Source organism: Malaclemys terrapin, chromosome 4, assembly GCF_027887155.1.
Source record: "Malaclemys terrapin pileata isolate rMalTer1 chromosome 4, rMalTer1.hap1, whole genome shotgun sequence".
Classification (NCBI taxonomy): domain Eukaryota; kingdom Metazoa; phylum Chordata; order Testudines; family Emydidae; genus Malaclemys; species Malaclemys terrapin.
This window is the reverse complement of record NC_071508.1, coordinates 80,742,262-80,766,898: the sequence shown is the minus strand read 5'-3', so window position 1 is coordinate 80,766,898 and position 24,637 is coordinate 80,742,262. Positions and strand designations below refer to the sequence as shown.

Here is a 24,637-nt window from a genome sequence, read left to right as displayed (position 1 = left end):
ACCTGAAGGTGTCTCCTACCCATGGGCACCATTAAACTCTGAAATTCCCCCAAGGATAATCAAGTATCCTGACCTATCAATTATCTGTAAAAATGCTGGTTGGGTATTTTCTTACCCACCAGATAGTATTCCCTCAGCATCCCCTCTCCCCACCACCAAAACAGCAATCTGAGCTTGCACCAAAGACCAGCCTTCAGGTGTATTCAGCACCAAGGCCAGAGCCTGAGGGGGAAAACCCCAAGCACCATGACAATGGAAGCTGAGAATCAAAAAGGAAAATAGGCATTTGAAGCATGTGATTTACTTCCTTCCTTCGGACATGTGGTGTGTGTAGTGAAGACAGACCAGCATCAGTGGCTTATCTTGCTATTTAGCAACCAGGCTTTCATCTACTGAAGAAAGGAAGGGGGCAAGAATCCCTCACATATGTTTCCCAGAAGATGAATCATCCATTGAATCTAAGTGAATCAAGCCATGTTCCTAGCAGGACTCTTGGGGGTGGGGGTAAAATGAGTTGATTTACAATCTGGGAGGTTTTCCATATTCTGATGCTCTCATCTGATCTATTACAGCAAGGTCCTCCTGCCTCCATCAAAACTGCCAGCAGCACTGACTGCTGGGCATGTCTCAGGAGACAGCAATTTTCTGACAGATCTGTCCAAAGTGCATTTCTAGGCACAGTAATTTAGACACCTTCCCCAACATCTGCAGAGCTACTATCTTGCAGTTTCTGATTCACAATTGCTGCTGCTTACGTGCGCTTCTGGATTGGCCTGTGTAACCAGTGACTTCAGCACACATGTAACAGGAAGCTTCCACCCTCTGCTCGTTGCTTAATATATTTACTTTGCAAACATTTTCACATAATCCCTTCCTGTTTCTCCCCACTCAGATGCCCGTTTCTGTCTCTCTCTTTTATTCCTTTTTCTGATGTCTAGCTCTCTGCAGATATGGCCCAAGGCCCTCTCTTCTTGTCTGCCTCTGAACAGCAGCAGTCAGGCACTACCATAACCATTAACTGTGGCATGCCACCATGATTACAGGGATCTCCTCAGGACATGAGGATGGTGGCTGGGATGAGACTGTCCAGCTGATCCCAGCCCACATGCCAGAAGTTGTCTAGTAGGAGAGTATGCTGTTTCCAGGATGATGTTTCTCAAGTGTTCCTGACAGAGAGTTCTTCGTTTCCTTCAAAATGTGTTACGTATACTGTCATAACTATAAAGCAAAGGGTAACAGCCCTCCTGTGTACAATACTATAAAATCCCTCCTGGCCAGAGACTCCAAAATCCTTTTACCTGTAAAGGGTTAAGAAGCTCAGATAACCTGGCTGACACCTGACCCAAAAGACCAATAAGGGGACAAGATACTTTCAAATCTTGGTGGGGGGAAGGCTTTTGATTTGTGCTCTTTGTTTTTTGGGGGAGTTCGCTCTTGGGACTAAGAAGGGACCAGACATCAATCCATGTTCTCCAAATCTTTCTGAACATGTCTCTCATATTTCAAACTTGTAAGAACAGCCAGGCACGGCATGTTAGTTTTATCTTTGTTTTCTCAACTTGTAAATGTACCTTTTACTAGGGTGTTTACCTCTGTTTGCTGTAACTTTGAACCTAAGGCTAGAGGGGGTTTCTCTGGGCTCTTTAAGTTTGATTACCCTATAAAGTTATTTTCCATCCTGATTTTACAGAGATGATTTTTACCTTTTTCTTTAATTAAAAGCCTTCTTTTAAAGAACCTGATTGATTTTTCCTTGTTTTTAGATCCAAGGGGGTTGGATCTGTATTCACCAGGGAATTGGTGAAGAGTCTCTCAAGGTTACCCAGGGAAGGGAATTAGCACATTGGGAGTGGTGGCAGCAACCAGATCTAGGCTGGTAGTTAAGCTTAGAAGTTTTCATGCAGGTCCCCACATCTGTACCCTAAAGTTCAGAGTGGGGAAGGAGCCTTGACATATACACAACCCACCACCACTCAACAGATGATGAGACCTTCCAAAAAAAGGTCATATCTCCCCACTGCCAAAAAATAAATGTTGATTTTCAGTTTAAGGCTACAAAGTGACATTGTTGTAGGCTCAGGAGGTACCTTATGCCACAGAGGAGAATGATAGTCTGGTGGTTAGACTGCTAGCCTGTAAAGTCTGAGGCCTTTTTCTGCAGCCACATTAGGACAGCAGCAGCCATGATCTAAAAGACAGAAAGTCACATCCTCACATTCCATCTAAATTACATTAAAACAATGAAATACTGGGCTGTTAAGAAGATGCTCCTGTCCTACTAGTACCCACCATCACCAGATAAAGAAACAGATCTTTAAATATCTTAAGAAAACTTTGTTTGATAGCATTCTGGCTGGCAAGGAATCACTTATCAACAGTTAAGTATCAGAGTGGGAGCCGTGTTAGTCTGGATCTGTAAAAAGTGACAAAGAGTCCTGTGGCACCTTATAGACTAACAGAAGTATTGGAGCAAAAACTTTTGTGGGTGAATACCCACTTCATCAGATGCATGTGTCTGACAAAGTGGACATTCACCCACAAAAGTTTATGCTCCAATACTTCTGTTAGTCTATAAGGTGCCACAGGACTCTTTGTCACCTTTTATCAACAGTTGTGATTGTGAAATCTATACTTCTTTATTGTTTTGCCTTCATTGTCCCTACTTTTCTATTGTTTATCTGTATGGTTTCTGTATGGTTCTTTGATTGTTTTGGTCGCATAACTAATTTTGCAAGATCTAAATCAACTAAGGGGGTGGAGTATGATTGGTTAAAGAATTGTTTTGCAATATGTTAGGATTGGTCAAAGAATTATTTTGTAGTACTTTAGCTTAAAATGATTGGTTAAGGTATAGCTAAGCAGGACTCAAGTTTCACTATATAAATTGGGGTCCAAAAGGAAGTTCTTTGGAACCTACCTCCAGGACACAGCCCGGGATCAGAGCTGCCAGACCTCAACCCCCTGCCAACCATATCAGGCAGAAGCTGGAGGAGCTCCAGATGACCTGATCGGCCACCAGGAAAACTTTGTTTGCCTTACTGGCAGTGGTGAGCACTGTATGCTTAGCATGTGCATTCTGTTTTGGTAACTGTTAACAAATAGAGGTTAAGAATATTACTGGGTAAGGCACGTTCACTGACAAAAGGCCCTGAAAACCCTCAGAAGAATATGTCCTGAGTCCTAGGAACTGAGTATGGGTGGCCCTGAGCCCTAGGAAATGGGTATTGGTCAATGCCTTTCACTTGGAGCCCTAGGAACTGGGAAAGGGTAGGGATGCCTAAATTAACTTGGTTACCCCTTGAGCCCACAGAAGGGTAAAGGTGGGGCACCCTAGAGAGAGTGGGTAACAAGCCCAGAACTTGCAAGACCTGGGTGCAATTCCCTATATGGCCATAGACTTCCTAAGTGACCATGGGCAAGTCGGTTAGCCTCTCTGTGCCACTCACCCCATCTGTAAAATGGGAACAATAGCATTTCCCTACCTCACACAGGTATTGTGAGGATAAATACATTAAAGATTGTGAGGTACTCAGAGACTACAGTAACTGGGGCCATATAAATATCTTAGAAAATATCAACAGTGGAGGAAGTGTTTTTACTTTCTTCCTTTTGATTTCTGATCATATAAGGAACTGTACTATTGTGTTCCATTGAGGGCTGCCAGCACTGGGTTAACTGCCCTATTCCATTGATGCTTCTCAGACGTCTCTGGATCAGCTGCAAGGGAATGTCCAAAAAGAGGAGCTGGAGGAGCAAAGTGACTGAGCCAGAGGAAAATCAGGAAAACAAGGAAAATCTGGGAACGTTTTTATTAAAATGCATTCCTTCAGCCAATGTCTCTCCATATCTACTACATCTCTAGTGGGGTCACAGAACTATTTCTTGACAAGCCCAATTCTAAGCAGGATAAAAATCATATATTTTTATTGACCTGCTCAATGCTCTCACCACTCCAAAACAGACTAAAAAGCTAAAGACATGTAATTATAAGAATGTTACAAATTAAGTTTACTAGCTTGAGGAATAGGAAGCTATGACACTTTCAGAAGTGTCCATGACTGGCTTCAGCCCCAGAGACCATTGTGTACCTCTCATAATGTCTGGTATCAGGGGCGTGCAGAAAGGGGGACAAGCAGGGGCACCCCCAATAATCGGTGGGGGCACAGAACTCCTCCAGCCTCAGGGCTGAGGAACAAAACATGCACCTCCAAAATCCAATGAAATTTAAATCTCTGGAATCCAACAAGAGACATGGAAATTGATGAGAATTCCTAGCTAAGCCTTTAGGTCCAGCTGTGGGGGGCAAGGGAGGAAAGAATGGGGCTCATACAGGATGAAACTCACCCCGTGCCTAGGGCAGAACAAGGCCTATGCACTAGTTAACGCCTCAAAATAGGGCATAAAAGAGGAACTTATGGTACATAGGCCTTGCACTGGCCTTGTACAGGGGTAAATTTCACCCCCAAGGAACAGACTATATTTACTTTTGTTAGCAAAGACCCTTTCCAGTTTCTGTTGGCACTGTCCTTAGCATAGCTCTGTTTTCTACATACAATTTACTAATTAGCTCATTTTTGGTGGCCCACATTATCTGATTTCAAGACATATATGCAGTAACACAAAAGACACCACACTAAAGATATAGAAAATAGCAGTGTGAACATAAAAATAGTAAAAAATAGAACCAGTTTACATGATGTCCCTCAAGAAACAGTCCAGAAACACATGTAACTTTTCTCATTCCATTATATCATATTATTTATCAAATAGTGCGGGCTGTCACACAGTAAGAGTTCATATTGTAACGCATTACCACAGACCGACTGGCTCCTTTTAGAGGGAGCAGCGGGTACAGTGCACCTATGACTGATTACTAGCTGCCCAGTTGGGTTTAAAGGCTGGTGCCTGGATCTTATGAAGGGGAAGACAGGAACAGGGGAAGGAAGGTTATCCACTGAAACTCTCTCAGCTCAGGGAGGTAAGGGTACTGCTAAAAGAAGCTATGGTAGAAGCCACAGCAGAGAGCAGGAGGCTCCTGCAGGAGATCCTTGACTGGGGGAAGGGTTTTGGGCCTGGAGGACCTTGGAAACTGTAAGCATGTAGAATAACTCCAGGTTGAAAGGCCTGAGATTTCCTCCAGACATAAAGAGAAGGGGTAGGTTCCAGGTAAGAAGGCCTGAAAGTGGATGTTCAGAAGAGGCTGGGTTGAGGAGCGAGGCTAAGCACAGCCTGGGAAAGGCTCAGATGCTGTGCCCAGCTTGGAAACTTGAAGACAGACAGATTCCAGGGAAGAGGGGCTGTGCTCTGTGTAAGACTTGGGTAGAAGAGATTTTGTTGTATGTTAATAACAAGACAACAAGAAGGGGTGATGTTATTGGACACAAGCTTTGGTGGAGTTATTGAGGAGCCTGGGTGAAAGGGAAACTGAGGCAGGACTCTGCAGAGCCCTGCACAGCCAGCAGGAGGCTGGTGTGTGGATGCACTATCAAAGTCTGTCTGCATATGGGTAGACAATGGAACCCTCAATAATCAAACACGAATTTTAATAAGTGGCAACCAAGGAAGCTGAAACATGAATACAGTGTGGCTGGACACAAGGAACCTGAGATGTGAACCGACTGGATTTTTAGCATGTGGGTGCAGATACAGAGTATGCAATTGAAGTGTGTGATTGCAGCATGAGTAAACACACCCATGCTATCTTTAGTCTTGCAAGTTTGGGTACCAACAGCAATATGGGCTGCAATGTGGGCTATATAAGCCTGCCCAAGTCCCTGGGTACTTACTCAGAAGCTAGTCCATGCTGAAATCCATGCTGCTGCAGTGTCACTACTATTGGTACCCAAGCTAGCTAGATTAAAACTAGCTCTGGTATGTCCACATATTCTGCAATCACACCTCTGATTGCAGCCTATTCATGCCCACACAGTGAGAGAGACCAAAGGAAATTGCAGGGGAGCATGGCATATTGGCAGGGGCGGCTCTAGGCACCAGCAAAGCAAGCACGTGCTTGGGGCAGCCCATTTGCAGGAACGGCAGAGATCCAGCATGGGAGCTGAGAACCAACAGGGGGGCCTGGGAGCTGTAGTTCCTTGGTTAGCTCCCTGCTTATAGAGACAGCCCTGGAGCAGGGAAAGAACTACATTTCCCAGCATTCCCTTGACCACTACCAACAGGAAAGAGGGGGAGGGAATGAGGTAGCTGAGACCTCATGCTGCAGCCTGCTGTGAATGGAGAGCTGAGCTGTGAGTAGGGATACCATATTTTAACATTCAAAAAATAGGACACTCCACAGGGAGGGAGGGTAGCCCCACCCTGCCACCATCCATTCCCTCCAACTGCCCCCCACAGAAACCCCAACCCATCCAACCCCCCCTGTCCCCTGATCACTCCTGCCCCTAACTGCCCCCCAGGACCCCACCCCTTATCTAAGCGCCGCTGCTCCTTGTCCCCTGATTGCCCCCTCCTGGGACCCCTGCCCCAACTGCCCCTTGGGACCCCACCCCCTATCTAAGCCTCCTTTCTCCTTGCCCCCAACTGCCCCCTCCTGAGACCCCCGCAACTTCCGCCCTAGGACCCCACCACCTACCTGTCCCCTGACAAACCCCTGGGACTCCCATGCCTATCCAACCACTGCCTGTCCCCTGACTGCCCCCCCCCCAAACCCCTGACCCATCTAACCCCTCCTTCTCCCTGTCCCTGACTGCCCCCACAAACCTATGCCCCATCCAACCCCCCCCCCCCCCCCGCTCCCTGTCCCTTGACTGCCCCCCCCTGGAACTCCCTACCCCTTCTCCAACCCCCCAGCCCCCTTACCGTGCCACTCAGACCAGCATATCTGGCTCCGCGCAGCGCCAGATACACTGCTGCATACATGCTGCAGTGCTTCCCCGCGGAGCCACAGCCCCCCCCCCCCCCCCCCCAGCACCTGCCTTCCAGATTTGAACACCTCAAAATTCAGGAGTGCTCAAGCTCAGTTTGAGCAGCTGTTACTTCATTTCTCCCAAATCAAATATACTGATTCATTGTAACTTGCTGTAGAAAAAGTAGGATAAAATTGAGCAAGAAATGCTTCCCAGTGGTTATTAGGACTGGAATTGCTATTTTCAACAGACATTGCCTTTTTTGTTTGTTTAAAGGGAAGACAGTGATATTGCATTGGCAAATTCCCCATAGAAAGAAAGAGTGGAACAAAAGAATAATAAAGGCACCTCAACTTTTCCTCATTTATGTAGGACAGTCTTATAATATGCATCCAGATATCCTCCAATCACACCAGCTGAAAATTGTTCCACTTTACTGCAGTTCCATAACCATATGGGAACCAATCCTTTCTGTGTTCTGTGCATGTCTAAAATTCCTGCTGAATGACCTGCCGTGGGAGCGAGTTACCAGTGACCCAGGGCTGCGGCGGAAGGAGGGTGTGGTGGGGGGAGAGAGCCCAGGGCTGGGGCAGCAAGAGGTGGGGGCGGGAGCCCAGGGCTGGGGCAGCAGGGGGGTGCGGCGAGGAGACCAGGGCTGGGACGGGGGAGCCAAAATTTTTTTTGCTTGAGGCGGCAAAAAACCTAGAGCTGGCCCTGAATATTGGGGCAGTTGCTTCTGCCAATACAGATTGTCTTGGCTTGGCTGTTCCATGCTGCCCTCCGACTCTGTATTCTGTCACAAGGCAGCCTTTTAAAAACAAATGCTTACTGGGTGCATGCTTCCTGAAAGGGGGAGAAGTCTCACCAGAAGTCTGAACACATTGAAAAGCACAGAGTGAGAAATGGGGTGCTGGAGCCTGAAGGCCCAGTCTTGGAATCATAGAGCTGAGAAGCTTGATACTGAGGAGGGCTGAGAGAGAGTGAGAGCTCTCTGAGTCATTGCTCTGATAAAACCAAGGAGTGAGTACGCGTATTCTGACAAGAATAATGAAAAACGCCAAAGCCTGGTGTGGACAGTGCAGAATTCAGAAAGGTTAATTCAATGAGCAAACATCACATGAAGGATTAGCTTTATTAATAAACAGTCATTTCCAGTGAAAACACTGAACAAACTCCTCTGTGTTCAAAAGCAGTAGGTGACCTAGCAAGCTGAAGGAGAATCTGTTTTTGCTGTCATTAGTAATACACTCATCTTGGTGAACAAAAAGAGCATTTTCCATAGACACCTTTCCCCTTGGAGTTCACCCATCCAAGCACCGATTAAGCCCAGCCCTGTTTATGCTTTTTAAACTAGATATCAGTCATATTCCAATCAATAACACTGTTCTCTTTCAAGCATCCCCTTTCAATCACATTAATTTATTAATTCCAAGATGCACCTAGACCTATGATCCCATTATTTCAGCTTGTAACATCCTTAGAATAAAGGAGTTATAAACTACTACTTAAGTGACAAGACGATTAACTAAGGAAGGTTACTGTTTCAGGAAGGGGTTGATGGTGAACACAATATTCTAACAGTGTCCAACCTCTTTAGAGGAAACTACATTTGCTGAACAATACATGGAAGGGTCTCCATGTTGAATCTCGTCTCGCTCTGAAGTGAAATCATTGATGGTTTAAAGAATTATCATGCAACCACAGCGCTTTTATTTTAAGTGCAATACATTGAAAAGCGATTATGTAAAAATAAGACCTCCTTACTTAACAAATCCCCTTCCCATCATTATCACAGTAAGATTTGCTGGATTTACACTAAAGTTCATCTTTACTCCTTTTTCTGGCTGTTATCCCTGCAGAGCCACTATACGGACGGTGAATTGGATTACAGTACATTCAGGCTCCAGTATCATCAACAGATTTGTTATCTGAATTAAGATTACAAAATCTTTATTGTTGATCATGCACAAGAACCAAGGCCTTGGCTACACTTACCAGGTAGTTCGACGGCTGGAAATCGAAGTTCTGGGTTCGACTTATCGCGTCTAGTCTGGACGCGATAAGTCGAACCCGGAAGTGCTCGCCGTCGACTGCGGTACTCCAGCTCGGCGAGAGGAGTACCGCGGAGTCGACGGGGGAGCCTGCCTGCCGCGTGTGGACCAAGGTAAGTTCGAACTAAGGTACTTCGACTTCAGCTACGTTATTCACGTAGCTGAAGTTGCGTACCTTAGTTCGAATTGGGGGGGGTAGTGTAGACCAAGCCAAAGAGTCTCAGATCCCCAGGGGAGTTTGTGGTGCGAAAGAAAAAAAAGCTTTTACTTGTCAACTGAGCGCAATAAATCTAGAGTCACTGAGAAATAATGAACATGGAGACCTTTCATGCCAGTTTTGCAGTCACTGTTAGAGCAGAAATGGAATTTAATCAGTCAGGAAAGTAACATACTGCAGTATACATTTTTAAATATAGTGTCATGGCAAGTATCACTGGGTGGGGTTGGTATATACAGTCTTCCAAGTTATTTTTCTTAGGCCTTGTCTAATTTATACAACTCCCCTAGTGCGGTTCAAGTTATAGAGACATAAGAGTGCATATAATGGTATAGATTATTTTTATATAAGAATAAGCTAATTTGCTGTAAGGCACTTTTATACTAGTATAACTACATCCACACTAGGGCTTTTACCAGTATTACTATTTCTTGAAAAATAATCATACCCATAACTGAAATAGCTACACCAGTCAAACTTTCAAAAGTATGTAGAACAGGCCTTAGGGTATGAGCAAATGTTCAGTCTGGAGAAGACCTGCTGTGTGTGTTAGTTTTGCCATGCAAAGTTCCTCAGTAGGGGGGAGCAGTGCAAGAAGTAGAAGTTTTGCTCTCTACTTATGGGTAAGTCTACACTGCAATTAGAAGTGTGACTTCTGCACATGTAAACATAGCGGTGCTAGATTTGATCTAATTAGCTCAAATAATGTACTGTGAAGTTGCAGCAGTACAGGCTAGCCACTTGAATGTGTCACCAGAGTCCTGGGAGAGGTTGTACAGCCCTTGCTGCTGGGATTCACTGCTACTGACTGAGCTAGCTACATCAAAGCTAGCTCAGACATGTCTACACGTTCTGCAGTCACCCACTGACTGCTATGTAGACATACCCTTTGCCTCAAGAATTTACTCCAATCGGAGACAGAGGTGCATCCTTGAAGGGGGGGGGGGAACTTGAGGTGAGATTATTGAAAGAAGGGATTAGCTGCATGCTGCTTGTGACCATCTCTGTTCCAGGACTGATGTATGTGTAAATAAAACAAGTTACACTTAGAATATACCCAAATTCTGTGTCACTGATTTATCCTCCACTGGGAAGGTGACCTGAAAAGCCCCAGATGTTGTCTACTGGTTGGCAGAGGGACAGCAATATTCATACTAGTTCAAAGCTAAATTTGCTCACAAACACAAAACTCATATTCCTCATTTGGAACAACATCCTAGTTTGAAGTTTTAAAATGGACCAACTGTACATGTGAGTTACCTGAGTGCACAAAGTCTGGACAATTTTCTTAAAGGCGAATACACTGTTTTTACATACTTGGAATCAGCTGAATTGATTTTCCTCTAGTTCACTCCCCTCCCCACCCCAAAGTAAGTCACAACTGTGTTAGCCAAGCAACAGATGTTTCACCCCCAAAATGTCATTTTACAAAAGCTGTTCGCAAGGGAAAGTAGAGGTTTCCAACAGAAGGGCCTGCTGCCCCCTAACTTTAGTGTCTCCAGTACCGTTAGAGTGGGAAGAGTTAGTTAAGCAATGGAACAAAGTGCCAGGACCCGCTGTGGAATTCCCATTAGACATGGTTTAAAAAACTGGCATCAGTCTTGCCAAAGGGGAGGCTGATCCCTAGAGGAGGTCGCAGAAGTGTTTGTGTGTGGGGGGGGGAGAGGGTACAGCTGTAGGGGACTCTCAGTGAGAGGGGCCTCAGGCCGGCTGAGCTTTGTAGAGCCATGGGGAGCATTGGCCTTGGGGCGCTCAGTGCTGGAGACAGGTTCAGGGAAACGGGCGCTGCGCTGCCCAGGCTCACGCTTCCCTGCCCGGCGGACAGGCAGGAATTCCCCAAGCAGCGGCCGTGGCCCGGCACGAGTAGGCGCCGTTTGGAGGAGAGCCCGAGGCACCCCAGGACGAGCCCAAGCAGCCCCCGCCCACCCCCAGCTCTCTTACCACATTGCTGAGGAAATCCGCTTCGTTCAGGTCGCCCAGGTCCAGGAAGCCGGAGCCGCCTCCGGGGAAGAGGCGCTCGGAGGGGAAGGGCTCCAGGATACTGTCCATGGTGCCGGGCAGCGCCCCGCCGGAGCAGGGTTAGGTGAGGGGCAGAGCCGCCTTCCCGCCAGCGCGGCGGGCCGGATCCCGGGCGTCCCTCGCTCCCTCCACCAATCCAAGGCTCGGGGGGTTACTCCAGCGCTGCCCGGCGCAGCCGATGGCAGGGCCCCGGGCACCCACAGGGCATGGCACCTCCTCCCACGGGACGGCTGCAATCCATAGGGCACGGGGGCAGAGGGGCTCCCCGGGGCGGCGGAGGCAGCCGGGGGCCCCGCGGCGGCTGAGGACGGGGGACCGGGAGGAAAGGTTGGGTGCAGCGCCTGGGGCTGGGCAGGATCCGAACCCCGCGGGAGCGTGCAGGGGCCCGGGCTGCAGCCTGGGGCTGTGCAGGAGCAAGGAGGGGCGGTGTACTCCTCCGGGACTCCCCTCTGCCCAGCTGTCACTTTCACACTCCGCAGAGGATCCCCTGGCTCAGCCGCCTGGCCGGCCTGAACATCACGCCCTCCAGCTCATGAATATTAAAGACGGTGAGAGGCATAACTCCCCTCCTGGAACAGCCTCTTAAGGAAGCACCGGCGCAATGCATTGCTCCTCCCTTGCTCTTCCACTGACAGCTCAGAGCTAAGGAAAATGTTCGCAACCCAGAGCCATGGGCACTGCCAAGGGCAGGGAACAGAGCTCACGGCAGATCTGTACAGTCATCGGGCCCCATGCAGCCCCGGGGGCAGCCGCAGACAGAAGAGACAAAGTGGGGAGATGTAAGAGGGAGAATGCTGTGAAAGACCATTACAGGCAGGGGTGGCAGACAGGCCAGGGCTGGTCGCTCAGCATTTTGCAGCTGCCCTAAGTGAATGTGTGTCCCCTGCACATTCTAGAATTTCTCCTGACATCCTGATGACTCTTACAAGAATTGACATGGGATTCTTAATGACCACATGTGATCAGAACCATAGTCTTCTGTATCATACCAAAGACACATATCTGCAGCACTGCACTCAGTACTCCCAGGGAAGATCACCCCCTACTGAGTTACACCACTTGCTACAGCACAATGTTCCCTACCATTGTATGGTGTCGGTACACTACTGACTTAGAAGAAAGAGTGCCACCTAGTGAATTCCCAGCACCCTATGTTCTAGGTATTCCCTTCAGTACCTAGAACAGGGGTGGCCAAACTTACTGACTTTTTGTGCTGCTTACAACAATCTTCAGAAGTTCAAGAAGCCCCAAGCCCCGGCAGGCATGCCCACAGGACTGAAGCCCCAAGCCCCGGCAGGCATGCCCCACAGGACTGAAGCCCCAAGCCCCGGCAGACATGCCCCACAGGGCTGAAGCCCCGAGCCTTGGCAGGCACCTACCACAGGGCTGAAGCCCCAACAGGTGAGCCCCTGCTCTTGAACTTCTGAAGCTTGTTGTATGCAACTCAGAGTCAGTAAGTCCCCGCTGGGCAGAAGCCTCTACCTCACCACCCCACTGCAAGGCAGAGGTCCCAAGCTCCCCTAGTCTGGTAGGTGGAGAATGTGGGAGGGGATGGGAGGGGGGCTCTGCAACCTGCACCTTAACTGTAAAAGAGCTGCATGTGGCTCACGAGCCATGGATTGGCCACCTCTGACCTAGAACATATGAAGATGATTTCCTGGGTTGAAGTAAATTGATTACGAGGCCCTGCATCTGAGGACCATAATTTCAGTTTTGTTGCCAAATTCTTTAGTAGTTATTGATTTCCAATTAATTACCAATTTAAAGAGCTGGGTGGCTGTAGGGTTCTAGGCCCAGAATCAAGCACAACAGAAGCAAAGTTATCAAGTTCACTATAGGAGAGAGGAAGGTGATCAGTAACAGTCAACATGGATTCACCAAGGGCAAGTCATGCCTGACCAACCTTATTGCCTTCTATGATGAGATAACTGGCTCTGTGGATATGGGGAAAGCGGTGGTAGAGAAGTATGGACTGGATGAATGGACTATAAGGTGGATAGAAAGCTGGCTAGATCATCCGGCTCAATGGGTAGTGATCAACGGCTCGATGTCTAGTTGGCAGCCGGTATCAAGCGGAGTGGCCAGGGGTCAGTCCTGGGGCTGGTTTTGTTCAACATCTTCATTAATGATTTGGATGATGGGATGGATTGCACCCTCAGCAAGTTTGCAGATGACACTAAGTTGGGGGGAGAGGTAGATATGCTGGAGGGTAGGTATAGGGTCCAGAGTGACCTAGACACATTGGAGGATTGGGCCAAAAGAAATCTGATGCAGTTCAGCAAGGACAAGTGAAGAGTCCTGCACTTAGGACGGAAGAATCCCATGCACTGCTACAGGCTGGGGACTGACTGGCTAAACAGCAGTTCTGCAGAAAAGGACCTGGTGATTACAGTGAACAAGAAGCTGGATATGAATCAATAGTGTGCCCTTGTTGCCAAGAAGGCTAACAGCATATTGGGCTCCATTAGTAGGAGAATTGCCAGCAGGTTGAGGGAAGTGATTATTCCCCTCTATTCGGCACTGGTGAGGCCACATCTGCAATATTGTGTCCAGTTTTGGGGCCCCCACTACAGAAAGGATAGACAGATTGGATAGAGTCCAGCAGAGGGCAATGGAAATGATTAGGGGCTGGGGCAGATGACTTATGAGGAGAGGCTGAGGGAACTGGGCTGATTTAGTCTGCAGAAGAGAAGAGTGAGGGGGGATTTGATAGCAGCCTTTAACTACCTGAAGGAGGGTTCCAAAGAGGATGGGGATAGGCTGTTCTCAGTAGTGGCAGATGACAGAACAAGGAGCAATGGTCTCAAGTTGCGGTGGGGGAGGCCTAGGTTGGATATTAGGAAAAACTATTTCACTAGGAGGGTGGTGAAGCACTGGAATGGGTTACCTAGGGAGGTGGTGGAATCTCCATCCTTAGAGGTTTTTAAGGCCTGGCTTGAGAAAGCCTTGGCTGAGATGATTTAGTTGTGGTCCTGCTCTGAGCAGGGGGTTGGACTAGATGACCTCCTGAAGTCTCTTCCAACCCTAATCTTCTATGATTCTATATCTGGGTGGGAACCCAGTGTGCACAATGAGGAAACCCACACTGAGGGCAAAGCAAAGCTTTAACCACTTCTATTAGCACAATTAGCAAAGACACAAACGCTTCAAACATGTAAAAAGAAAGCAAAAATACAGTATTAAAGCAGTCTCTTGTACCATTCCCTCACACATAGTCACATCCTTCCTTGGGGATCTGATGGTAAGAGACAAAGGTCCAGCTTTGTCTCTGGCATGCCAAACGAATCTCCCTTTTACATGGTGGTCTGGCCTATTATAGGGGCTAGGGGCTGTCATAAATACCCATACAAATACTCAGCCTCCTTTCTCTATATTTAACCTCCTCACCCTAATTATGTTGGGGTATCCCTATCTGATAGATTAATATATATTAATGATTTCAACTAATTATCATATACCTCAATTAATTGCCGAGGCAAGTTCATGGTTAAGCATGTGCCAACATTTTATCCTAAAATATCCAAGGCTAGCATCAGCTCAGTGTTCATGTGGTTACTTGGTATCATTTTGTTCTGACCCTCCCCTACCCCCAAGTACAATGTTCCCAATTCCCCAAACTGAGGGTCACTGTTGGGCCATTTATCTGTGCTAAAGTTCATAGGCTGTAAAGTTTTAAGTCAACTGCTTAAGCTAATGCCTTACAGGTTTCAGGCTTGTAAGTTCCTTGCGTTACACCGGAGTAAAGTAAAATGCTGAAGCTAGTTCTATGGATACAGTTTGATGAACTGAAAAAGAAACCTTTCCTTTAGCAGGTCCAGTGTCATCACTGGCTTCTGCAGACAGAAATCCAGTGACTGTATCAGTAGGTACTGAAGTATCCTCGGGGAGGAAAGCCAAATAGAAGATATGTCTTTAGAGAGTTCAATTTTTGAAGGTAAAATGAAAGCATGTAAGTGGATCTTACTGCCAATTGCCCTCAGAAAAGTCAGTGCAGGTGGGCCTGTTTGCAGCAGCCCATCTTGCAATTCTGTAATTAAAGATTCAGGCACCATTTAAGAGCTTCAGGAAGATTATATGGCTTCAAATAAATAGGATTTATCCCTGTCCTCTCTGATCTTCACACCAATGAACACTCAGGAAAACCTCTTAGAATAATCCTGTTGAAGAAGCACTGGTATCTCTCCATCCCTACCCTCATGGCTCAGCCAGAGTAGCTTGAGGAATCCTGACTTCCACAAAGGCTCTCCCTTTATCAGTGTCAGGGAAACAAATTCTGCAGAGAGGATCAAGGTACATTTCTCCCAAAAGAAACCTGGCTGGTGACTTCCAATGACAAGAGTAACTTAAAAGGCCAAACTCACCAGAAGGGGATATGCACTTTGGTGACACCTGGAAGGCCTGCGTTTGCGTCAGACTTTGAGATTCCATCCACAACTGAAGCTTCATATGCACACTCTTTTCTTGATTCCACCCAGGTCTCAGGGCTAATGCTACAGCCCTAGAGACTGACCTGAGGCTGCCCCTCACACTAGCCCCCACATGCAAACCCTCTGCACACATTGTGTAAACTAGGGCCTAAGGCCACTTAAATTAAATTTGCTCTCACTTTACCAATCCCCTTCTGCTGTCCATGAGGTGTAAAGAGGCCTTAGGGCTGGTCTACACTGGGAGGGGATCGATCCAAGATACGCAACTTCAGCTAAGCGAATAGCGTAGCTGAAGTCGAAGTATCTTGGATCGAATTACCTGGGGTCTAGACGGCGCAGAATCGACGGCCGTGGCTCCCCCGTCAACTGCGCTACCGCTGCTCGCTCTGGTGGAGTTCCGGAGTCGATGGTGAGCACGTTCGGGGATCGATATATCGCGTCTTAAATAGACGTGATATATCGATCCCGGCTAAATCGATTGCTACCCGCCGATACGGCGGGTAGTGAAGACATACCCTTAATGTAAATGGGAATCATAGACACAGACACAGCCAGCAGAGAGTTGGCCCATGGTTCCAGAGACTCTCAGCTAGTCACTCACATCAGGGATGGATGGTATTTGGGACTAATTGTTTAACAGGGAGGAACCTTGCAATGTCTACAGTGATGCACTTCATACCCACTGCAAGGAGACACTGGGAACAAAACAAGAACCTTACACTCCCTCAGCCCATAGGCCCTGGTAACAGAACCATCTCAGAGCCAGCTCTCTATTGGGGGATGGAGGACTGGACATCAACGGCACCAATTGGGGGGGCAGGGGCGGGCAGAATCCCCTCCCCACCCGAGTTTCATACAGGAAGTGTGCGAGCTCCCAGGTGGAGCTCTTAACTACAGCACAGCATTAGTGTGAAATGTAAGTTCTGCAGAGGAGAGGTGCCTCTGCGGCAGGGAGTCAGTATTTTATTTACAAACAGAGGCAGGGTGATTAAGATAAAAAAGGGCTGGTGATTAAATTAAGGATATGGAAGTTCAGCCTGAAAAAGAGGAATCCCTCTGTGGAGGGTTGTTTTAGAGGGAACATAGGGGTGGAGGGGAGTGGGGCAGGAATTCATCAAAAATACAGCAAAGCACTGAGCCTAGGTTACATTCAGAAAAGGGGGAGATTTGGAGGCATAGGTGAAAAGAAGGGGTCAAACCCAGAGAAGGGCTAGCAGTGTATAGAGAAGATCCCATTCTACCTGTGGTACTTATGGGGCACCATCACCATGGTATTTAAGACTGCGCATCACAATGTCTAACCTATTTCTCCTCACAGCCCCTCGGTGAGGTAGAGCAGTGCTGTTATCCCCATTGTACAGATGGGTTACAAGGCACACACAGACTAAAGGCCAGATTTTCAAAGGTATTTAGGCACCTAGTGAGATTTTCAAATGCACTTAGAAGGTTTGGTGCTTTGTAAACCCCACTAGATATCTAGCTGCATCTTTGGGTGCCTAAAAACCTTTGAAATTCTATCCTTAAAACACTGGCCTGGGGCCAGACAGGAAGTCCATGGGGGTGGGGGGTAGAACCCAGGTCTTTCAGATGTAGCTCCTTATCCAGCAGACCAGTCATTCCCTCTCTGTTGCATACCGCAAAAAAAAAGAGGACTCTGATAGATGGGAGCAAAACCAAGGCAGCCAGTTTGCTGAGACTCTAGCAAACAGTCCCAGGATGGATGTCATGGTTGACAGCATGAAAAGCAGCATAGCATAGAGGTTAGGCATGAGAGTCAGATTAGAGGAGATCACTTAACTCCCAAGGGGTGGCAGGTTCTGCACCATGCTGGGGTGGTACAGCAATGGCTACTGTGCAATTTTAACTGACTGACAACCATTTTGTTTAGTCATTTTTTGCTCTGAGTTTGAGAAAAGGAAGGAATGGGAAAGTGTCATATAAGTGTCAGAAAGTGTCATATAAGTGTCAGAAAATTTGTGTTTATGCCTCAAATTCTTAGGGTGTCAGCTGTATTCAGGCAAATTCCAGAACAAAGAACAGAAACTGCATCCACAGAGTCCATAAAGTTGACAATTATTGTCATAATTTGCTTTATTCACTGGGCACCATGTGTGCTCAGCACTGTTCAGAATATGCCAGAAAATCCAGTCCCTGAGCCAATGCATATAAGATGTGTAACTCTGGATAAGATGGCTCAGATATTTAAGTATGAAGTGTATAGTTATTTACCACCCATATTATCACATGGACAATGTGATGTTTATATCTAGGAGTGGAGGCACTGATGGCAATAGAAGTTTTATTTGATTAAGGACTAGAAGATTTGACCCTCCAACTTTCTTTCTAAAGGAAGAGCTGCCCAGAGCTCCTGTGCCTGGTTATTTTCCTTTCCTGCCTTCAGTGGCCCTGATATACCTCAGAAGTGTCAGTTTTTTTCTCAACTTTAAAATATAAAATTTTCTTGGTGTTTGGTTTTAAATATTCTCCTGTGAAAACTGCAACTCAATCACTGTAGTGTTGTGTTTAAGAGCCTTCTGGAAAGTAACTAGCCTTTAAACAGAAGTGTAAGCAGTGTTGCCAACTCTCGTGATTTTGTCATGAGTCTCATGATAATTGTTTTCCTTAAAGCCCCAACTCCTGGAGTCAAGTGGATATGTGATGATTTCAACTTTCATTCTTAAAGAAAAATGAAGTTTCTAGCCCTCGTGGCTGTGGAGAAAGCTTCAAAATGTGACCCCCAGTGCACCCTAAAGGCTCAGAAGGCAAATAAAAAGAACCCCAAATCAGTTATTTTTACATAATCTCGTGATTTTAAAGCCAATCTCGTGATTTTTGGTGAGCCTGATTCATGATTTTTGAACATTTGGGATTGGCGATATTTTAAAATGACTTGAAAGTGTCAGTTTCACTCCTGTTTAAGGTTAGTTTCTAGTCTATTATTTGTAGTGAGGTAACACCTCTAGAGCCCCAGGCAGCTGTAGTATAAACTCATGGGGCCTTGCCTAGTAGGATGTTTCCAAAGTTAAATGATCTATTCCAAGCTTGTTGAACTGCAAAAAAGTGACAGAAAGTCATCTAGATTTTTCTACAACTGTTTCAATTGTTGTATACAAGATTTAGTAACAAAGAATATACATTAAATTTTTAAACCTAACCAGTGTTATTTAAGTGACTTGACACAAGATGTGAGAACATGTTAGTATTAGAGCTGAGTTTCACTAACTAATATTTATAAAATCCTCTTTTTCATATATAGGAATTAGATAAAGTGCTCCTGTTAGCTAATTTCTAAGTTATCTGCAAAAAAAACCCTAGAGTTTTCAGGTGCCTAAGTAGCCCTTGGAATCACCATTAAAGTTGCCCCCACCAAAATCTAAAATGGCGCCCCTGCTGGACATGGGCCAGTATAGCTACATTACACTTTGATGAAAGAGCCCCTTCTTGATGGTGTTAGAGGTCTGCTCATGCAGGGCCTATCCTGCCAGGTATACTGGAGAAACACACTGATTGGTGCTTAGTTCACTCTGCCAGCATCTAGGCAGAGGAAACGGCTTGTCACTGGACTGCTCCTCATTCTTTTAGGCAGCCCCAGAAGTTCTGAAGAAATAGATGTGTCAGTCTTATGGGAGCAAGTGGGTGCCCCTGTGAAGAAGGTGAGAGGAGCCATAGAGAAACTCCTACCACTGCAAGAGAAGAGAAGATATTTCCAGCTTCCTCAGGAAGGAAAGGGTGGAGCCCTTTTCTCCTAGCTTTCTAGGTCAGAGGATTCTCTTCCCCCAGCCCTTTCCTCTAAGGATTAGGGTTGTTTGGGGATAATGTACAACAGTGGAACTGGGGATGGTGGTGGTAGCAGAACTGAGGGCTGAAACAGCAGTGAGTGCTAGGGGCAGGACTGAGGCACATTGGTAGAACTATAATAGGGGAAGCTTGCACGGTACCTGCCCTCACTAGCCTAATACTTAGGGCGCTACCAAATTCACGGTCCATTTTGGTCAATTTCACGGTCATAGGATTTTAAAAATCATAAATTTCATGATTTCAGCTATTTAAATCTGAAATTTCACAATGTTGTAATTTTAGAGGTCCTGACCCAAAAAGGAGTTGTGGAGGAGGGTCACAAGGTTATTGGGGGAGGGGGGTTGTGGTACTGCTACCCTTATTTCTGCACTGCACTGCTGCTGGCAGTGGTGCTGCCTTCAGAGCTGGGCAGCTGGAGAGTTGGCGGCTGCTGGCTTGGTTCCCAGCTCTGAAGGCAGAGCCACCGCCAGCAGCAGTGCAGAAGTAAGGATGGCATGGTATGGTATTGCCACTCTTACTTCGGTGCTGCTGCCTGCAGAACTGGGCCCTCAGTCAGCAGCCACCACTCTCTGGCCGCCCAGCTCTGAAGGCAGCAGTGCAGAAATAAAGAGTGCCATGGCATGGTATTGCGACCCTTACTCTGAGCTGCTGCTAGTGGGCCAACAGCTGCCACTCTCCAGCCACCCAGCTCTGAAGGTAGCACAGAAGTAAGGGTGGCAATACCGTGACCCCCTACAGTAACTTTGTGCCCCCCCAACTCCCTTTTGGGTCAAGACCCCCAATTTGAGAAACGCTGGGCTCCCCTGTGAAATCTGTATAGTATAGGGTAAAAGCACACAAAAGACCAGATTTCATGGGGGGAGTCCAGATTTCACGGTCCATGATGTGTTTTTCATGGCTGTGAATTTGGTAGGGCCCTGTCAATACTAGTGTCACTTTTGTAAGCACTAAAATTCACCCCACAATTTTTTTTTTAAATTACTTTGAATTACATAAAGCCTCCCTGATTTAGTGTCTCACCCAAGTTAACTTAAGGAAATCTCCTTTCAGGATCTGAGCTCTGATCACCCTTTACACACAATAGGGGAGGGTGTGAGGACATGAGGTAGAGCTAGTGTTTGCATTAACTAGGTAGGCGTGTCTTCAGAAAAGGTCAAGCAAAGTAAACGTGACTTGTTTGTCTGAATTGCAAAGGAAAAACACTTTGGCACTTTCAAACAGGGATTTCTCCATCCTGGAGATTAAAAATATCTCAGAAAAATAAGTCTGCCAGCTCAAAGATCCTGCTTTGTATTTACACTTTTTTTCTAAAACATAAATGTTCTAAGCTCATATTCTCCTGTCGACAATGCTGTATATAAACATGTGATGAATGATCATATTGAACCTTTCTCACTAGTGCTTGTGCTGTGACATCACTATGCTATATCCAGGAGAGAGATACCATAGCCACATGTTTTGAAAAGGTCACATAACATCCTTCTCACTTTGACCTCAATGGATTCAGGCTAGAGCCCAATGTAAATGTTGCCATTGACTTCAAAGGGTGTGCACAATCAAACTCTTTGTGCCAAATGAGGGAGGTATTTCTGCAACCTGAGTTCAACGCAGGAGTTTTGTATTATACAGAAAGACATAAACAAGATAATTGGGGGTGAGGGAAGATGTCACATGGTAATATGACAATCTGTCTAGGTCAGGAGCAGGGGCGGGGGCCATGGGGAAGAGGTGGAGCAAGGGCGGGGGCTGCTTTCCTGGGTGGTTCAGCCCGCCGGGGATTGGGCTGGCTGCTGGAGCAGCACGCAGCTGCGTAGGGCACCAGGAAATTTGGAGCAATTTGGTGCCCCAAATTTCCTGGTGTCCTACACAGCTGCGTACTTTGCGTATGGGTAAGGACGGCCCTGCTTATACCCCATACAATCTCTCTAAGGAAAATGGAGCTGCACAGGTCATAAGTGAGGGCAGAATGTCAGCCTAAGTGAGGCACAGGAGCGGAGCAGGCCAAAGATGACCTTTTCCTCACACAAGACACACCAGATGTCATGGTAAGGATTGAACCTTCATGAAACCAGGGCTTTTAGTTTGTTTTTTGTTTGTGAGGTTAATTTGACAAGTGTGAATAAGGCAAGATGGAGGATGAGCAACCACTGAAAAGGCTTGCAGCAAAAATGTCTTTTGAGGTGAGATCTGAAGGTGCTTGAACCCATCTCTCCCCTCTTTATTCCTCAGTCCTGCCTCATCTAAGAAATCTGCACACTTTCTCATTTTCTTTCAACTACTGGTTTAAACACACAGTTTTCTCTGCAACCGGATTCAACTGCTTTCCATTTCCTGCTTCCTTGTCCATTCTGTCCCCCTGCCAGGTACACAGAACACCTGTTCCTATCCGCCCGGAAGCACTGGGGAAGGGCAAAGATTAAAGAATCACACATAGCTCACCTTTCTGCTACAACCAGAAGAAGAAGAAAGAATTATGAAATTAGAGTGTTCATAAATCTATGGCAGCACTTCAGACAAGGAACAAGTTGTGTCATGTGTGTGTTGTGCATGCAAATATGCAGAGCTGTCACTGTGTAAGCTTCCTTTTCTGTGTTTGTGAGTGTACACATACTCTTTTTAGTTATTGAGCTCAGACAGCGTGCTAGGTGTACAGTGTGTTTGTGTGTGTTAGAAGCATGTATGTTTGTCAGAAGAATGTCTATGCACAAATTGTGCTTATTTTCCCTTTTGCTCAGATCAGCAGGAAGAGCAGGGAAAAGCGAATAGAATATTAATTGCATTTTTGTATGTGGCTGAGCTCCATGAATGTTGTGGTTTCAGTGAGCACCCTGATGCTATGCAGAGAATGAAGGGGAAGCCACAGAGGTTCACATTAAATTTATTATTCTTAATGGGATGAACTCAGTGCCCTCACACAGGACTAAATCAGCCTTCTAAAGATTGAGTGAGCCAGGCACAAGAAAGACAGGGAACTAAAGAATTATGAAAAGGAAACCATATTTACAAGACATAGATATGGCTGTAAGACCCTAGGAGCTATTCCTATATGGTGGCCCTTCATGGTGTTGTAAATATGATTAAGCTGCCAGTCTCAGGTCTTTAATATGTTGGAAAGTTAAGCCTTAAAACTGCTAATGGATGAACATCAAGCAACAAGAATGAGGAACTATCAATATTAAAGGTGACCTATAAAGAAAACAAATCAGTATTTAACCTATTTTGGTTCTTTATAATGGATAAAGAACATCTAACTTTCTTTGTTTTTGTTTTTTAAGTTTGTCTTCTCTTTTTTACCTCAGAAACAGAAGAAATATTAAGTCTTGTTTTTGCTGCAGTTCTCCTCGGAGGATCATAAATTTTCTGAGCACTGAATTGAAGGGGAGAGTGTCTTTCACGGAGAAGATTTTCCTCCCAACAGATTGTCAGGCATTTGAGTTTACTGGGCATCAACAAAAACAAACAAAAACAGAATTTAAAACAATATGAGTAAAAATGACTTCCCCTCTCAGTTAATCAGGACACTCGGGATACTGAGAAGCAGAAGTACATAGAAAAGAATAGGGGCAAATTACTGCATAGAAACTATAGACATATGCCTAGGACCTCATCTCCTAGGGTTATGTGATGATATAAGAATCTCACCTTTAATTTAAAATTATTATGTTTCTAGCCCTCCTGGTTGTGAGGAAAAGCTTGAAAATGTGTCTTAAGTGTAACCAATGTGATGATGTCTACCTGAGTCTGCAGAGAGCCTGAAACAATAGCTCTGAGTGCTTGAATAACCTCATTCATCATCTTAATGGTTTGCTAACTCTGAAACCTGTTGCTCAGTTGGTGGGGCGGGGGAGGGTTTGGTCATGATTAGCCTAGCACAGAACGGAGGGCTTGTCTACACTTCAAATGCAACAGCAGCACAGCTGCACCTGTACTGCTCTAGTACTTCAGTGTAGATAGAACCTATGCCAATGGGAGGGTTCTCCTCTCGGTGTAGGTAATCCACCTCCCCATCAGGTGGTAGCTAGGCTGACAAAAGAGTTCTTCCATCGACCTAGTGCTGTCTACACTGTGGGTTAGGTCATCTTAACTATGTCACTCAGGGGTGTGGATTTTTCACACCCTTGAGTGACATAGTTAAGCCAACTTAATTTTCTAGTGTAGACCACGTGCAAGTGTGAGGCACTCACAGTAGCTATCCCATCATGGTTCTGCTGGAATCGTATTGGCAGCCCCTCCCACACACACTGGTCCTATGTTGGGATAGGGGGAGAGCAAGGGGCTGAGATCCCTCCTCTAGGACAAACCTCCATGTTCCTGAAGGCAGGTAGTGATGGTCCAGAAAGGGGGTGGCACAGCCCAAAGCAGAGTGGTGGCAGGCCCCCAACCAGCCTAGCACATGGCTCTGAGGTGAGTGGCCCCTTCTACCACCACCAGAGGGAGGGATGAGATCATAGCATGGGGGCAGAGGCAGGGAGTTCCTTGGGGTGTTCCTGGGAATCTGGGTTGCCTTAATTTGGCCCTGAGGAAGAGCAAGATACATGGAAATAGAATGGAAATAGTTGGGGTCTGAGCAGGAGGACGCTGAACACCTTGGGAAAGAGAACAAGTTGAGCTTTGCTTTGACATACTGTGTGTCCTCTTGGTCCTAGCATCAACATTAAAAACTTCAGTACCCAGGTGAAACTCTGATGGGTCTCTTGGCCATGCTGACATTTTAACCCGCTGCTCATAATGGAAGATGCACATGCAAGGCATGACCATGATCATGTGCGACAGAGTCTACCCACTGATCTGAGCAGAGCAGATTCTAGTACAGGCATCCTTGTCTATGTATAGAAGAACAGCTTTCTCAGACTCTTAAAGGGTTAAAAAAAAGTCTGGATTCATATACAGAACTGTACAAGAGAAAAGTACAGACTAGCAATCCAGTCATGTCTCATCCCTGTTCAAATGACATTGTTTTAGTCGTGGCTGCCTCGCCCCTCAGAGAGTAATTAAAGACTTTCACTGGGGGAAAGATAGACATGGTGGAGGAAACCTTTATTACAGACTCATCTCTCAAAGAAAAATAAACCCCAATGTAATGTCTGAGGCAAGTTGCCAGGCTCATCCATGAGGAAAAAAATTACATTTAGGGCTAAAATAAAAGGGGAAGAAGTGTTAAGAGATCTGAAAGGATCAGAAACATTTCAAGCTACAGTAGAACCTCAGAGTTATGAACACCAGAGTTACGAACTGACCGGTCACCCGCACACCTCATTTGGA

The 24,637-nt window shown here is 46.3% G+C and overlaps 1 protein-coding gene across 1 annotated transcript in view; it reads right to left on the bottom strand.

Annotated features, from left to right (window-relative positions):
* The window catches only part of CREB3L1 (cAMP responsive element binding protein 3 like 1), a 67,150-nt gene extending 55,500 nt beyond the window's left edge, over positions 1-11,650 (bottom strand). Inside the window, exon 1 of the mRNA XM_054027979.1 lies at positions 11,073-11,650. Within this exon, the coding sequence (XP_053883954.1) occupies positions 11,073-11,180 (108 nt within the window). The 5' untranslated portion in view covers positions 11,181-11,650. The remainder of the gene's footprint in view (positions 1-11,072) is intronic.
* Between the last annotated feature and the right edge of the window lie 12,987 nt (positions 11,651-24,637).